Source organism: Panthera pardus, unplaced genomic scaffold, assembly GCF_024362965.1.
Source record: "Panthera pardus isolate Hobbes unplaced genomic scaffold, ASM2436296v1 HiC_scaffold_25, whole genome shotgun sequence".
NCBI classification, from domain to species: Eukaryota; Metazoa; Chordata; class Mammalia; order Carnivora; family Felidae; genus Panthera; species Panthera pardus.
The window spans coordinates 28,030,036-28,046,192 of NW_026526821.1; the positions used below are offsets into that span (position 1 = coordinate 28,030,036).

Consider the following 16,157-nt stretch of genomic DNA (forward strand, 5'->3'; position numbering starts at 1 on the left):
GCATCATGGTTTTGTAACACCCGCCTGATGCCCAAGAAGCACTTGCAAATTTCTTTTTTCTTTTCTCTTTATTAAAAAAAAAAAAAAAGTCGGGATCTTGAAACAACGACAATAGAGCATTTCAGAGGCACAAACTTTGCAGAAGAGAAGCTGGTAGTCTGGCCAGGCAAGGAAGGGCTGTGGCTGTCCTCAGGGAGGAGGAGGGGAGCTAGGAGTGAGGGTGGGCCTTTGGGGGGTGTTCAGAGGGTGTGCCAGGCAGAGGGAAGCCTGCAGGTGGACACTCTTGTGGGGTGGGGGAGTGCTACTTTGTCCCTTTCAGCCTCTCTTCCAGCCTGCACACACCCCGTCCCCAGGCCACCCCAGACCCTCAAAGCTCCTAGCTACTGGACCTTCTCAGTTCAGGCCAGCAGGTAATGCCAGGGCAAGCTGGGAGCCCCCCTTCTGGAGAATCCGGGAGGCCAAGGAGGAGGAGGTTGGTACCATGATGGTGGAATGACAGGCAGTGAGAACAAACCCACTTCTCAACTAGGTCTAACTGGAGACCCGCCCCCCCCCCCCCCAGTGTTCTTCCTGGGTGTGTGAGGTTGTCACAGTGAAATACGAGTGCACAGGGTTCAGTGGTGGCATGGGGGAGTGGGAGAATCTTCCCTCGCTCCTGCCCCTTCCCTTGCTCCTTCCTTCATCTCCTCTCCAAAGGCCCCCAGAGTTGTGCCCTGCAGGGCAGCCAATAAGTAAAAAGTCTAGCACCTGGGTTCCCTGGGTGACCTTGGGCAAGTCCCTTCTTGGGCCTCAGTTTCCCCATGAGTACAACAGGGGGCTCCAGGGTGGGGAACAGAGCAGCCTGGATAATCTCAAAATTCCTTCCAGCTTTGATGGCCTCTTCTGGGGCTTCCTATGCGAGCTAGTGACCAAGGGCCGTGGAAATGGCCTCCAGGGATTGGCCTGAGCAGGGGGCACTCACAGCCCTGGGTTCTGGGGTCTCCTCTGGAGCAGAAGCGGGGCTGTCCGGACGCAAGCAGCCTGCCTGTACTGCGACCTGGGCCCTGCCCTTGGAAACCCCTTCTCTGCGAAGCTGGGGTCAGGACAAGGTCAGGGTAAGGCCTAGAAAAAGTGGTTTGCTTTCTTTAAGAAGTAGATAGAGCATCTGGGGAGCAAGGCACAGACGGTCGGTCTCTCAAAGTGTGTGCGTGTGCGTGTGTGTGAGAGAGAGAGAGGGAGAGAGAGAAGAGACACAGAGGACACGGTGAAGAACAGGAAGGAAAGCAGGGGAAAAGGAAAAGAAAGGCAGGTAGATAAAAGGGAAATGAGTAAGAAGGGAGAGGATTAGAGGGAGGGAGGAGAGGAAGAGAGATGAAGGAGTATCAGAAAGAGAAACAGGGAAGGTGGAAGGGCACAGGGACAGGGGGTGGAGAGAGGCAAGGACAAAGCAGCAGCAGCAACCGCGGTGGAAAGGGCTGGAGCGGGAGGCGCGGGGCGCTGGGGGCTGCAGCTCTGGGGCTCCTCAGGCGGTCGGCTGGCGGGGCCTCACGTCCAGCGTGCGGTCCAGCCTCCTGTCCTTGCGCGGGCGCCCGTCTCTCCGGCCCTTCTTCTGGCTGGGGCTCTTCTCTGCACCGAGAGCACAGGGTGTTGTTTCTGAGGCCATTCGGGGCCCCGGGAGGCCCCTCCATCCTTCCAGATGAGGGTGGGCCCCCACTCTCCCTGAGCGGGGCTCAGAACCACCTTTGGGTGCTGACCTTACAATCACTCCACTTTGGAGCGTGGACTGCGGGGGAACTTACCCGACATGGACCACTGCTCCCACTTCCCTAGCGGGTGAGGAGGGGCACTGACTGGCTGAGGGCACCCCCGCCCCCACCATGCTGGGCATGTGGCCTGGCCAGGCCCAGAGGTTTGCATGGGGCGAGGGGGCCAGTCAGGACTTAGGGCGGCCTCGCGGGGGGGTGCCCATGACCCTCCTGGGGGCACTCACTTTGCAGTTTACAAGGCTTCAAGCTGGAGACTCCATACCTTTTGCCCGGGTCCCGGCACCAGCTCCCCCACTCACCTTCGGGCCCCAGCTCTGGCCTCAGACGACGAGGACAGTAGCATTCAGCCAGCACCCCTGCATGCAGCCACGTCCCGCAGGTGTGGGAGCAGGCACGGCCCCACCGCCCCCATATGACAGTCTGTGCTGTGGGGAGGGGTGGCCTGGCCTGCAAACCCCAGACCTACCTGGGAACCTTGACCCTACTGTACCCCCAGTCCCCCAACCCTGCGGCGGGGATGAGTTTCTAGCACAAACATCTGATTCGTCCCATTTCTCAGATAAAGTGACTGAGGCCCAACAGGGACCTTGCTTGGCTGGTGACATAGTCTGGGTTGGACTTCCTGGTGTCACTTTCAAGTGGCTCCCGGCTCACGTGGAGGAAAAGACCACACCTTCTCCCCCCAGCCTTCCTGCCTCCACTTACCCCTCAGGGCAGATTCTGGGTCATCCTCTTAGATGAGGCTGCCCACCTCTGGGCCTCCCTTCACCCACTCCTGAACCCTTAGGGGTTGCTTAGGCCAGGCTCCCACTCTAAACTCCGGGGCTGGCTGTGTCAGCTGAAATGACATAAGCATCTGGGGGATGAAGGGTGGCCACTGCCTGAGTGGCTGTGCCAGCTTTGAAGTTAGGAGGGTGGGGTGAGTGGTGTGGGGTCCCCAGCCCTTCCCTCTGCCTGCCTGATATTGGCCCACCTTCCTCCCATCCACCCACCCATCCACTCCTCAACAAATGTTAACTGAGCACCTGCTGTGTGCCAGGCCCTGTTCTAGGCCCTGGAGAGGCAGCCGTGAACAAGGCAGACAAAGACTCGGCTTTCACCGGGGACGCATTCTAGTAAGGAAGACAGACACTAAACAAGGCAGCACAAGAGTGTGTGCCATCATTTTGGGAGGAAGTAAGCGCTGTGACACCACGGGATGGCGGTCCCAGACACGGGTGGTGTCTCTCGGCAGGGGCAGTCGTGGAGGGCCTCTCTGCGGAGGGGACTTTGAGCTGAGCCCCGGAGGATACAAGTAGCCCACAGTAGGGTTGTCGTGAGGACGAAAGGCATCGGTTTACAGAGCACTGACCACAGGGCCCAGCGCATGAATGTTTGCTGCTGTCATTCATTCTTCATTCATCATCATCATCATCATCATCACCTATGGGAAGACATTTCCTCTCTCTCTGTCCCTCCATTGCCAATCACCACCAGCAATCATGTGCCGTGACAGGCGTGGCCAAAGTATCAAGTGTTGTGGAGAACTTTCCGTCTGTCCGTCTGTCCGTGTGGGTGTTTTCACGGGCCTGGGGTCTTAGTTTCCCCAGTCCCCTCTCAACCTCACCCTCTGTCCCCGGCCGCCCAGCTCTGCTGTCTGCACTCCCAACCCAGACTACAAGTGCTCCTGAAATCAGGCGTGTCCCTGGGCTCGAGTCCTGGCCCCACCACATGCCAGCTGTGTGGCCCCCCGTGACCTGGCTCTGGGTTCCTTACACTGAAGTGTGACTCTAGATTCCTCTTTGCACACAGACCTATGTTTGGATCCCAGGTCCACACTTTCCTAGCTGCATGACCCTGAGGCAAGTGACAACCTCTCTGGGCCCCGATCTCCTCATCTGTTGAAGGGGGATGGTAACGATTCCACACCATCGAGTCATGGTGCAGATTAAATGACCCGAAGGTGGAGAATTAGCACACTGCCCACGGCAATAGCAGATGCACAGTTAATGCTGGCCCCCTGCGCATTATTGCTACTCACTGTTCACGACGTACCTACCACCCTCCGCGGCCTCTCTTCTCTTTAAGTCAGTGGCTTTAATAGCTGGGACTGACCCCAGCCAGGAAGGACACCGGGGCGGGCGATGCTTAGCCCATGGGAAGGAATGGCTACTCTTGGACTTTCGGGCAGCTTTACAGGCACTATTTGGGCAGGCAATGTCCCCAGCTGCTCAAATCCCCCGTGGGCCCTGCCCACTGCAGCCCCGAATGCCGGCCTGGTGCTCACCTGCTGGGCAGGGCCTCTGGATGGGACATTTCCGTGACTCCGACAGCACCTGGCAGGTATCTGCCTCGTCCTTCCCAGCCCGGCCGGCCTCCCGCACCCGGGTCTCCAGGCCCCAGGCCGAGCCACAGGTCTTCCCGTTGTGCATGCAAGGGCTCCAGCTGCCCCAGGGGCCCAGCTCACATTCTTCTGTTGGGTGGAGACAGACAGACAGACAGATAGACAGTTCTGGTCAGCTGGCAGTGAGTGTCCTTCAGATCCAAGGGCAGGGTCTGAGGGGTCCCGTTCCCCGAACGCCGTCTCCACATGCAAGGGGTTTGCAAGCTCTCACAAGGAGCAGAGGGGAGACACTTAAATATCTATTTATGAGAGCCCGGGATGGGTGTTAGACTAAAGCATGCCCAGGCCAGATGCGGGGGGGAAGGGGGTGGGGGGTGACCACTGGCTTTAGAGGGGAAGACTTCCCCCAGGAGATGACAGAGGGGCTAAAGGGAGAGGAGGTGATCCAGTGGAACCGGAAGGAAGCACCATGAGGGTAGGTGTGCACAGCCCTGGGGGCCTGGCAGACCGAGTCTGAGGGATGGCAGCTAGAGCAGGGGCAGGGTGAAGGCTGGGAGGAGGAGGGCCAGGCGAAGAGGCCAGAAGGTCTGCTGGGAGGCCCTCAGGGCCGAGACACTGCTTCGACCTTGATCATGTGCCTTTGATGGGCTGTGGAAGGTGGAAGCCGTGCAGTGCTGTTGTGAGGAAAAATGAGGTCATGGGACATGAACGTTCTCAGTAGGAAACAACTTTAAAAAAACCCATATATATATATATATATATATATATATGTACATATATATCAAATCATATCATATATATATGAATCAAATGTGAACATATATATTTTTTATATTTATATATTTATAATATATTTATATATTTCTATAATAAATATAAGTATATAAATATATAAAATATAAAAACATAATAGAAATATTATAAATATATATTATAAATGTATATAAATATATATATTTATTAATATAAATATATATTTATGATGTATATATTTATATTTACTTATAAATATAAATATATACATCATAAATATATATAAATATATATACATCATAAATATATAAAAATATATATATTATATTTTCACATTTGATTCTTTTAAGAGCCCCTGAGAAGTAGGCAAAGAACAGGGCAGCTATGGGATACCCCCATTTTGCAGATGAGGCCACTGAGGCCTTGAGTAGGTAAGGGGCCCGCTAAGGGAACAGAGAAGGGGGTTCAACATCAGAACACTGTAAGCGTTTCAGACCCGATCGGGCCCAGAAGCCAGGTCTCCAGACCTGAGAACAACGGTCCTTTTGCTAGATGTGTTGACTTGACCAGCAGGGACTGAGCACCTACTGTGTGCCTCATGCTGTGCTAGGTGCTGAGTGGCAGTGGTGACCAGACCGACTGGCTCTGCCTCCCAGAGTTCACTGCCTAGAAAAGTCAGGCGGGAAGGGCAGGGTGCTCCTGCGGTAACGGGAGGAAGCACAGGCAGGTGCCGGAGCCCAGAGGAGGCATGGGCCCCAGGGGCCTGGGGGGAGCTGGAAGACTTCCTGGAGGAGGTGACTCCTGACCTGAAGCTTGAAGTAGGGGTGGGGAGGTTAGCCAGGCTCAGGGAGAGGCGAAGGGGACAAGTGAAAAGGATGTGAACCCGGGTCTGTCTTATTCCTCGGCAGTACTTTTCTCGTGAACTCTGCTGCCTCCCGCTGGCAAGGACAGCGAAGCCGCAAATCACAGTGACGGTACTGGAGGCTCCCTCTGTGTGCCTGACGTCACCTGTTGGGCCTCCACTCACCACGCGACATTCTCTTAAGGTTCTTCCGGCTCTCCTGACCCCCCCCCAGCACCGGGCCCTGCAGGGAAGCAGGCGGGGCGAGGAGGCCCCCACTCACCCTGGCACTCCCGCGTGCTGGGCTGGGCCGCGGTGCCCAGCGGGCAGGTGGGCAGACACTTCCCCTTGTACAGGTAAAACCGCCTCTTGCACCGGATGCAGAAGTCCTGGCTGAAGCAGCTCTCACACGTGGCCCCACATTCTGCAACAGAGCCAAGGTCACCCGCGGTGAGGGCGGCTGCCCTCGGAGAGGGCAAGCGGCTCGTCTGATGTCGTCACATAGCAAATCTAGGCTGGGAGTGCGGACTTTCTGCCCCATTTCCATCAAAGCTCAACAATGGCCATGGTTTGTCCCAGGTCGCCATGCAAAGCAGAGTCAGGACTTAGGACCCCTTTTCTCGTTTGAGCTAGGTCCAGAGGGCGCGAGTTAACACGCCCAAGGCCACACAGCGCATAGGGTGGAGGCGAAGGTTCCCTGCCCCCTTAGCGCTGAGACCAGACAGGACACTGACTTGCTTGCGGCTTCGGAGTCAGCCCGAAACCCCGCCTGAAATCCCAGAGTCTGGGCTCAGGCACAAACCACTTGCCCTGTGGCCGTGTCGGGGTGGTGGGGGAGGCGGGGAGGATATGGGCCGGAGGCCTCAGGGGCCCAGCACGAGCACAGGACAAGGGAGGAACCACGTACTTTTGCACCTGTTGAACTCCTGGCCGCGGACGCCGAAGTAGCCAGAGGGACAGTCATGCACACACTTGCCGTACTGGCGGATACCTTCCCGGCGGATGAACAGGAACAACCTCTGCTGGCACGTGGAACAGCCGTTCTCCTCGGAGCAGATGACGCAGCCCGTGCAGTTGCCCCCCAGACCAGTGCCCGCTGCCAGCCAGGCCGGGGTGGGAGGTGAGGGGGAGGGGGAGGGAGAGAGAGTCAAACCACGTAGGTGAGCAGCTCAGACTGCCTCGCGGAGCGTATTAACTGAACACACGGCCACCCAGATGAACAACATTTCCCCCACGGCCAGGTATGATCACGTGACCCCAATCTGGCCACTGGGGTATAAGGGAGAGCAACGTGTGCAACCTCTCAAAAGCTGCCTTAACAAGCACGAGTGGGCCCCATGTCACCCCCTCATCCTTCCTGTTGTTGGAACGTGAACATGATGGCCGGAACTCAAGCAGCCATTCTGGACCATGAAGTAGGAACCACGTGTTGAGGATGGCAGAGAAAGAAAAGCAAAAGAGCCTGGGTCCCCGAGGAAGGTAGAACTACTGTGCCAGCCCTGGACTGCCTGTGCCGACTTACAAGAGAGAGAAATCAATGTCTCTTTTGGTTAAACCATTGTCATCTGGAGTTGTCTATAACTCACAGACAAACTTAACCTTCAGGGAGATGGTGTGTATTTTTGAGCGTGTGGGGGGTGGGGTGCACGTGCATGTGGGGGTGGGGGAGACCCTTGGCCCCCTGCGGCGGGTCCGAACAATACTCCGTTCCTGCCTGTCACCACCATCAAGGGCTCCCAACATCATCAAGCGTAGCAAGTTGAGGAAAGAAAATTTTTGTTGCCCCAGAATCAGCAACCAGACCCAAAGCTGGGAAGAAGGAGATGGAGAATCCTCTAGAAAGAGATTTTCTCCCAGGCTCATGGTGGGGGGGGTGGTCCTTGCTATCCTGGCCATCACCTGATTAAGCTGACCACTTAGAGAGAGGGGCTCATGGGAGACTGGAATTGTCAGCCTGGGGGGGGGGGGTGGTGGGGCGGATTGCTGTGGCTTTCCTTCTGTTCCCAACCCCCAAAACCAATTGAGGAGAGAGGCAGGGTGCTCCTCACAGAGACAGGGTGTCTGCAAAAAGAGGTGACCAGCTTCTCATGCCCCGGGGGGACACTCACTTGTGTTGCAGCCCTGCAGATCTGCCCCTTTCCAGGCCTCTCTGAGCAGAGAAAAGAGGCCAAGGGAGAGAAGGGCAGGGCTGAGTGGGTGGGCAGCAGTGAAAGAGCCTGCACATCCCTCATGGCAAGCACGAGGGGCTTCTCGGTGGCAAGGGCCCCTTAGAAGTACCCAGGCTTCGGTGCTCTTGCCATTGCCTTACCCAGGCAGGCTGGTTGATGGCAAGTGTCCCGGTGAGAGGCAGCAAGGGAAACCATGGAAGGCAGGAGCCGAGGAGAGTCAGAAAGTGACCTGGTGTCACGAAGGATCAAGCAGCTTCTTCGAGGTGATTGGGGACACATTAAAAATATATATTTTTTAATGTTTATTCATTTTGGAGAGAGAGACAGAGCGTGAGCTGGGGAGGGGCAGCGAGAGAGGGAGACACAGAATCTGAAGCAGGCTCCAGGCTCCGAGCTGTCAGCACAGAGCCCAACGTGGGGCTCGAACTCACAAACTGCGAGATCGTGACCTGAGCCGAAATTGGATGCTTTTCTGCCTGAGCCACCCAGGTGCCCTGGGGACACATTCAACTGTTCCACGTTTATACCCCATTTAAGGTCAGACTGCTTAATACACCAGTTACACATCTCGGCTCACTGAGCCCATGCCCACTCAGCACAGGATGTTCTTGACTTTCCAGCTCTGCCCTCCCTTTCTGTTGGGGCCCGACCTGCCTTTTAGAGGAATTCCCCATTGTGTGAAAGAACCTGGAGAAGGGCAAATCCCGGTGTCCCCCTGGAACAAAAACCAAGGAGGCCAAGCCCTTCTTCAAGTTGGCAGTGACTGGGCATTGACCAATCAGATAATTATTCCCATGACCCTGAGTCCTGGGAGTTGAACAAAGAGAGTAAGGAGGATATGTGGGGATAAGGGTCCAGGTAGAAGCCAGCTGACTGCCCAGACCAGCCTGGGGCCTTTCTGCCTCCCCTCCTTCCCGCTGTGGTGTGGATCCTGCATTTCTCCCAGCCTGATCTCCAGCTGCCTGGATTCTGGGAGCCCCCCACATCCTGCTGCTAACTCCCCTTGCTGTTGCTTACAACTGAGAACCCTCACTAATGTCCTTGGGAAGAGCAGAGTCAAGGTTTGCGTGTTTCCAAAGCTGTAGACCCGCAGGAACCTGAGGGCGGAGAGAAGGTGTGATGTCGTAAGAGGGAACCCCCGGGGCCAGAGAGAGAACTTCGGCTGAAAAAACGAACAGAGCCCACACCTCCCGCCCAACGGGAGACAAGTTAAATTCTGATAATACAAAGGGCTGGCAAGGATGAAAGGAAACTTTCCATTCTGATAAGAGTGTAAATGCTGGAGAAAAATCCAGCAGCATCTAGAACATTTGAGGATGTGCCTTTGCCGAACACAGCCACTTGACTTGTGGTCTAAACCCTAGAGCAGAGCTTCTCAAATTCTTGTACCAGCCTCTTGGAGGGGGCTTGTTACAACACACGGCGCTGGGTTCCACCCCGAGTGTCTGATTCAGTAGATCTGGGTGGGGGGGGGGCGAGGGGATGCTGAGAATTTGTATTTCTAACTGGTTCCAGGTGATGCTACTCTGTTGCTGCTGGTCCCTGACTATGCTCTCAGAACCACTGAGACAGAGAGACTCTGGTGTCTGTGCCCAGAGAGACATGAACAGAGATGTTCACTGCAGCATCACTGAATAGCAAACAGTTGCAAAAACCCGTGTATCAAAAGAAGAGAGAAACACAGCTGGCACGCAGCCATATACGCTCGCCACATTCCACATCCAGGACCCATGATAAATGCCTGAGGCTGAGTTGTAGCTGTCATTATGGATACATTTCAGAGACGATGCTGAGAGCAAAGAAAGCAAACGGCATAATGAACATAATGAATCGCGCAGGAAGAGACCATTCGTAGCAAGTTCCAAACTCTGCAAAGCAATACTCTGGGTCATTTACGATACTTAAATTAGTATTAAGAGTAAAAGACACAGGGGACCGATGAAACACTGAATTCAGAATGTGGCTCCTCCTCCGAGGTGAGGTGAGAAGTGGGAAAGGGGATTCGGGAAGAAGGCTGGAGACTTCTCTTGAATCTGTAATATGTAATTTCTGAAAATCTGAAACAAATACGAAAATGGCAACATTTGCTACCAGTGGCTGGCAGGTGTACAAATGTCCATTATGTTTTTTACTCTTGCCTGTAGGGTTGAGCTACTTTACAATAAAAATATACTTTAAAAAATGTTTAGCCTCTGTTGTGTGTGTGGGTTGGGGGAGGGAAAAGGGGGCAGAGGACATCTAATCCCACCCCTCCCAGCTTCCTTCCCCAAGCCCTGACCCATCCTCAAGCTGAGGCCTTGGGCAGGGGACGGTGACAGAAGTTCTGAGAGCCGTGGAGACCTGCAGCCATGAGAGCTATGCAAGTTGTCCTCCCTCCCCCCATGTTCATTCTCCCTCCTCCTCAATAACGGAACCCTCCTGTTTAGCGAATTAATGTCTTCCAAGAATAAAGACTACATTTCCCAGGCTCCTTTGCAGTGGTATGGGATGATACATCTAAGTTCTGACCAATGGGCTTCCAGTGGGAGTGTCCTGTGCCACCCGCCAAATGACCTGCAAAGAAGAGCTGCTCTATTTTCCTCCCCTTCTTTGTGGGCCTGCGGGGACTGCAGACTTGGAGGCAGGAGCCAGGGCAGGTGCAGGCGGCAGAGGGACCTGGCAGAGAGACCACCGCGAGGCCATACTAGCCCAAGGCAGTCTACCTCACATTCTCGCTTGGGAGAAGGAGGAAAGTGTCAATCCTCTTGGTTAAGCCATGAGGACCGCATGATAACGACTGATGATGTGGGGTCTTCAACCATGCAGGTGGTCACAGAGTGACGTCAGTGGAGACCAGGGTACCTCTCCCCAGTGCTTTGATGCTATGAAATGCCGCTGGACCTGAGATGCAGCCCCACCAACAAAGGGCAAAGGGACCCTCAATCGGCTTGAGGCGATCTCTGCCGCTTGGCAGAACAGGAGTTCAAATTAGAAGTTATGTTCAGTTACAGAAAAACAAAATCATATTTCCTGCACATTGAGCGTGTGGACATATTCACACCCCAACTTGGGGGTCCTTGTCCACAATGCAGGGGAGGAAACAGGCTCAAAGAGGCGAAAGACACCCTTCAGGGTCCTGCAGAATCAGTGGAGGCAGGGACCCACGGCAGTCAGCCCCCGCTGCCCTCCTGGAGCATTTTGTTCAGGGATCCACTCTGTCAGGCAGAGCCCGGGGCCACAGGGACGAGCCACACATGCCCCCTGCCGTTATGGGACCTCACAGCCTGGTGGGAGGGCTGAAGCCCACAGAAGTGGCAGACGGGCAAAGTAAAACTTCTTCCAGTCTCTGGGAAGAGCTTCGGGATCATTCGCCTGACCCCTGCAGTTTCACTGGGGATCCTGAGGCCAGAAGGGGTGGAGCCTTCCCCAAGGTCAGGCAGCCAAGCAGCAAATAAGCCCCCATTAGAGCTACAGCACTATTTGTAGAGTGATATCTTGACATGCCGAAGACAAAAGAACCTGATAAGGACCCTCCCCTGACTTCGGAGGGTGTGTGTGTGTGTGTGTGTGTGTGTGTGTGTGTGTGTGCGTGCGCACATGGGTGCACACATAGGGGACAGATGTCACTAGCATCTTTCAACCCCAGGTGGTTCTGCCTCCTCCTGCATCCTTGGTCCTGGTGGTTGGCTAGGATGCCCTCTAGTGCCTCTATGTTGTAATGACTTTAAATGCTGATGGTCTGTGGCTTTTCATCACATCTCTAGAACGTGTCGGAAAGAGCAATGCTATTTCTCCCCTCCCCAAGGTCATGGCTGTAGAGACAAGATAATGCTATGAATCATAAGTGATGACAACTAGAATTTGTACCATGCTGCTTTAGAAAGACCCGAACTTGATAGTTCTTAAACTTGACTGTGTGTAAGAATCCCCAGGGAGGCTTGGTCTGAGTCCAGGAATGTGCATTACAGTAAGTCCAAAATAAATGTGATAGGCGTTCTGGATGTGTCTTTCCTGCTCACAGTTGCCTTTCCCTGAGAAGCAGACCTGGCAACCAAGCTTGGATTGCATGACCCTGTCCCCTGGCCAGTGGTGGACGGACTGAACTAGGGACTGACGGCTCTTCCTAGCTGGGCCCATTAGACCACCTCTCTTGAGAATTTTGACGTTGGGCCACCAGAAAATGGTCTGGGTTGGCCTCTTGACCTGAGGACATTTGCAGGAGGGCAAGGCAGTGCCCAAGTGTGAGAAGCTTTGGCGGGCACTAGCATCTGTGGGCCCTTTCTTTGCTAATAGAGACCCCATCCCTCCACACTCTCTGACTTTGAGGTTCACATAGAGTCTCTCCACCCAGATGCGCTTAATCCAGACTTGGGCAATCACCACACTGGGTGCCCTTGACTACAGTGGTTGGTTCGGACATAGGCACGTGTCTCGACAAGAGCTAGGCTTGAGATTTTTGGGGGGTGGTGGTGGTGGTGGTGGTTAACAGGTGTGTGTATGTGTGCATGTGCATGCGTTTTCTTTTCCGCTCTGTTGGGATTTGGGAAGATGGAGACCCCTCAAGGCTCCCTCAAGGCTGGGCTCAGCCCATAGCTCCAAGCTCCAAGCTCCATAGCTTTTCACTTGAGCTAGCTCTCCTCCTATCAACTCACAATCAGAACGATGCAGCTCACCAGGTATGTGGGGCTCAACAGACCACGGCAGAGCTGCTCTGCTTCAGCAAGGCCAAGGGGCCTGGACCGCGGGCCACCCAGCCTGACTGCCATGGCTCCCCACGGGCCCTCGGGTTCTAGGGAGCACACTTTGAAAGCCCCTGGATTCTTCCACACCTCAGCTGGATCCTGGACTTCATCACTGGCCTCTCCCAGCTCAGACGCACATTTCTAAATGAAAGCATTTGAGCACAACTTGCAACACCCCCTGGGTTTTTTTTGGGGGGGGGTCCTCAGAGAGGATGACACCCCAGTGAGTTCCTGTATCAACTGTCTCCCATGATCACAGCCATCCTCCCCCAGTCAAAATACCAGGCCCAAAATGCATGGCCCGGTTTTCCTCCAGCAGTTGGAGGGGTTTCAAATGACATGTGAGTCCCTTCGTCTTTCCCCGAGAAAATGACAGCAGAATGGATGACATCGGGCTTGGCAGTTTACCGAGAGACGCGGGCTAGTAACTACTCTGAGCGCATGCGTGAGCCCAGGCTTGGGTGATCCATTCATTCATTCGTCCGTGCATCCAACCAATGTGACTCTGTCAGGTCCAGTGCTAGGGGCTCAATGGTTATGAGCTTTGGGGGACAGCTGTGTGACTGGGGGCAAAGCGCTTTAACTCTGAGCTCAGTTATTCTCATGTAAATGGAGGTGATGATGCTTATCTTGCAGGGTTCTTATGATTGAGGGAGGTGGTCCATGAAAACCACTTGGCTTTGAGCTCAGCACATAGCAGCCCCCGCCCCCCATAAACGGCAGCTATTGTTGTTATATTGAAGCCATGACCAGTTTTGTGCCCTCAAAAAGCTAAGGACGTGTGTTACGGTGCAGGTGCCCAGGTTCCAATCCTGGCTTCACCACTCATGGAGTGACCTTGGGCACAGAAGCCCCATCATCTGTGGGCCTAGGTGCTTCTTTATAAGTGTAAGTTCCTTTCCTGTTCCCTCACTGTCACGGGCCCAGGGTGGGATGTCAGTCCACATTTGGACCCGCCTCCCTCTCACAGGTGGGTAGACGGAGACCAGAGGGGTTGGTGAACAGCAGGGTCCAGGGAGATGGTCTGGAAGGTGAGGAGCTCAGGGCAGACATGAGGAGGCAGCTTTGGTCTTGGGTGAAGGGCAATATTATCCTTTCTGTGGGGATCAGGCAGTGACCTGTGTCTTCCAACAAGGGTTCCCAATCTCGGGGTGACCGCATCCTGAGAACACCCCCAGGCACCTTGTTGGAAGAGGAGTCAATGGCTCAACATTTGCAAGTGCTCTCCATATTTTTTTCCACTTGGGAATTTCAAGTGGAGTCAAGGTCACCTCTGCGATATCATGCCTCCCACCCACCTTCAGCCTGCAGAGCTTTCCTGGAAGGGGCCAAAAGGCACAGGGTGACATCTACGACCGTGAAAGTTACGTGCCCTCCCAGGCAAGCTTATGTCCTCAGCAGCCCACAGCGAGTCTGAAACACCCTCAATACCCAAGTTAAGAACTCCAGCCCCACACTTAAAAAACAAAACAAAACCAAAAAAAACCCCACCCTAATTTGAATAGATTGCTAACATTTAAAAAATCAGATTTCACATAAAAAGCGGACATTTGGACTTCTCTGGAAAAAGCCAGCCTATCTGCCAACACTGTGCCTGCATTCCCTCAAGGCAATACTCGGTTGAAGTTACCTAGATGGGACACAGGCTCGCCACTCTGCCCCACCATTTCCTTTACTTATCCCTGCTGCTGAGGGCAAAGGTCAGCTGCTCTGGGTTATCATCCTTGAGCTTCTGTTTATGTTATACCCACTTCACTCACTGATGCTAGAAAGCAATGTAGAGCAGGGGTTCCCAAACCTGGGCATGCATCAGATTCACCTTGGACTTATTAAAGGACAGGTGGCTGGGTGCCTGGGTGGCTCAGTCAGTTAAGCATCTAACTTCAGCTCAGGTCATGATCTCACGGTTCGTGGGTTCGTGGGTTCGAGCCCTGCGTTGGGCTCTGTGCTGACAGCTCAGAGCCTGGAGCCTGCTTCGGATTCTGTATCTCTCTCTCTCTCTCTCTCAAAAATAAATAAAACATTTTAAAAGATTTTAAAAATTAAAGCACAGATGGCTGAGCCTCCCCCAGAGTTGTGGATGCAGCAGATCTGGGCAGGGCTTGAGAACGTGCATCGCTAACAGGTTCCCAGGGGATGCGGGCGCTGCTTGAAGACTGGAGTAGGGTTAAGAGCCAGACTCTGTGGGTTCAAATCCCAGTTCTGCCCCTTATCCTTGCCCAGGTGTCCTTGAGCCTCTCTGTGCTTCAGTTTCCCCACCTGCAAAACAGGCATCAGACTGGCTGAGCTTACAGTGAATGTCGTGAGGACCTGAGAAACCCTGACACCGATGAGCGACTCAGGAATATTACTATCACCGCCTACAATGCGTTCGTGGCTGTTTGTGATTCGGGACTTGCTTGGGCAATCAGTGCAGAACGTTTTATTTTGATGTCAACATTTTTGGGGGTAGAGTTTCTTCCTAACTGGGGTGTGCCCGGGGAACTGTCTTGCGTGAGAACATCATGTGTCATGGTCGACAGAGGATTTAACACAGCTGTCCTGAAGCTCTCCCTCGGGGTGAGAAGGATGGGGGTGAAAAGAGAATGCCACCCCCTGCCCCGAGGCAGTGCAACCTGAGGAGGGCCAGTCCCCACCCTGGGTCAGTCCTGCTCTGTCCCAGGGGAGGATCCAGACCATTGTAGGGGGGCCCCATGCAGACAGCGTTGGGCAGTGCGTCCTCTGATCCCTGCCTGGCAAGTGGGGGACACATGTCACTGATGACCAAAGGAAATAAACAACATGTGGGCTCCCGCCTGTCCACTCCGGCCACCACATATGGGAGGCAGTCGCCGCTGCTGGAAGCTGGCTCAGAGGAGCCCCGCGGCACATCCCTGCCTGGAGGGCAGATTGCACCATCCCGGCAAGGGATGGACCCTGGAGATGACTCCCAGCTTGTAGTCTCCCACGGGGTGCAGGGCTAAAGGTCTCCAGCCCACTGGCCTCTTCTCAGTACCCAGGGGGGACCTAGAGGGCCACACACTCAGCAGAATGTTGAGGTGCGCTTGGCTTTGGAGCCTGACAACCACCGCTTCCTGGCTGGGTGATCTTGGGCAAGTGGCTTCACTACTCTGAACCTCAGTCTCCTGCAAAATGGGGACAACGGCGGCAACCAGCTCCCAGGCACTTGTCGGCATGACGTGAGCTCATCCACGCAAAGTGCTCAGCACAACTCAGGGCAGACGGATGAGCGCTATTTTGTTACTTGATTTATGCGAGATGCCTGGGAGGCACCCAAGGTGCTCCCTTGAGGGCTGGCGCCTAGTTTGGAGTGTTCTTCAAACCGCCCTTGCCTTGCACCTGTTCTCAGGGAGCCTGCAGTCTGGGTGGGAGGACCAGGCTCATGTATCGTAAAGGAAGCTGATGGTGTCTCTTTTCCTCCACTGAAGGGCGAGCCCCAGGAGGGCGGGGATAAACCCCAGAGCCGCCCACAGACGAGTCAGCACCTTGTTTCTGCTCATCCGAGCTATCCTGGCCAATGTTGCACCTCTCTGCCTTATTCTTTTTCGTAGCTGCTCACCGTTCCATGTGGGGATGCTGCAAAAGGCATTTAAGTGCGATCATCAT

General features: G+C 54.5%; 1 protein-coding gene across 1 annotated transcript in view; it reads right to left on the reverse strand.

Annotated features, from left to right (window-relative positions):
- Positions 1-548: 548 nt before the first annotated feature.
- The window catches only part of RSPO4 (R-spondin 4), a 34,792-nt gene continuing 19,183 nt past the window's right edge, over positions 549-16,157 (reverse strand). Inside the window, exons 2-5 of the mRNA XM_019458922.2 lie at positions 6,570-6,758; positions 5,946-6,086; positions 4,012-4,197; positions 549-1,605 (exon numbers count right to left, since the gene is read on the reverse strand). Of these exons, the coding sequence (XP_019314467.2) occupies positions 1,502-1,605; positions 4,012-4,197; positions 5,946-6,086; positions 6,570-6,758 (620 nt within the window). The 3' untranslated portion in view covers positions 549-1,501. The remainder of the gene's footprint in view (positions 1,606-4,011; positions 4,198-5,945; positions 6,087-6,569; positions 6,759-16,157) is intronic.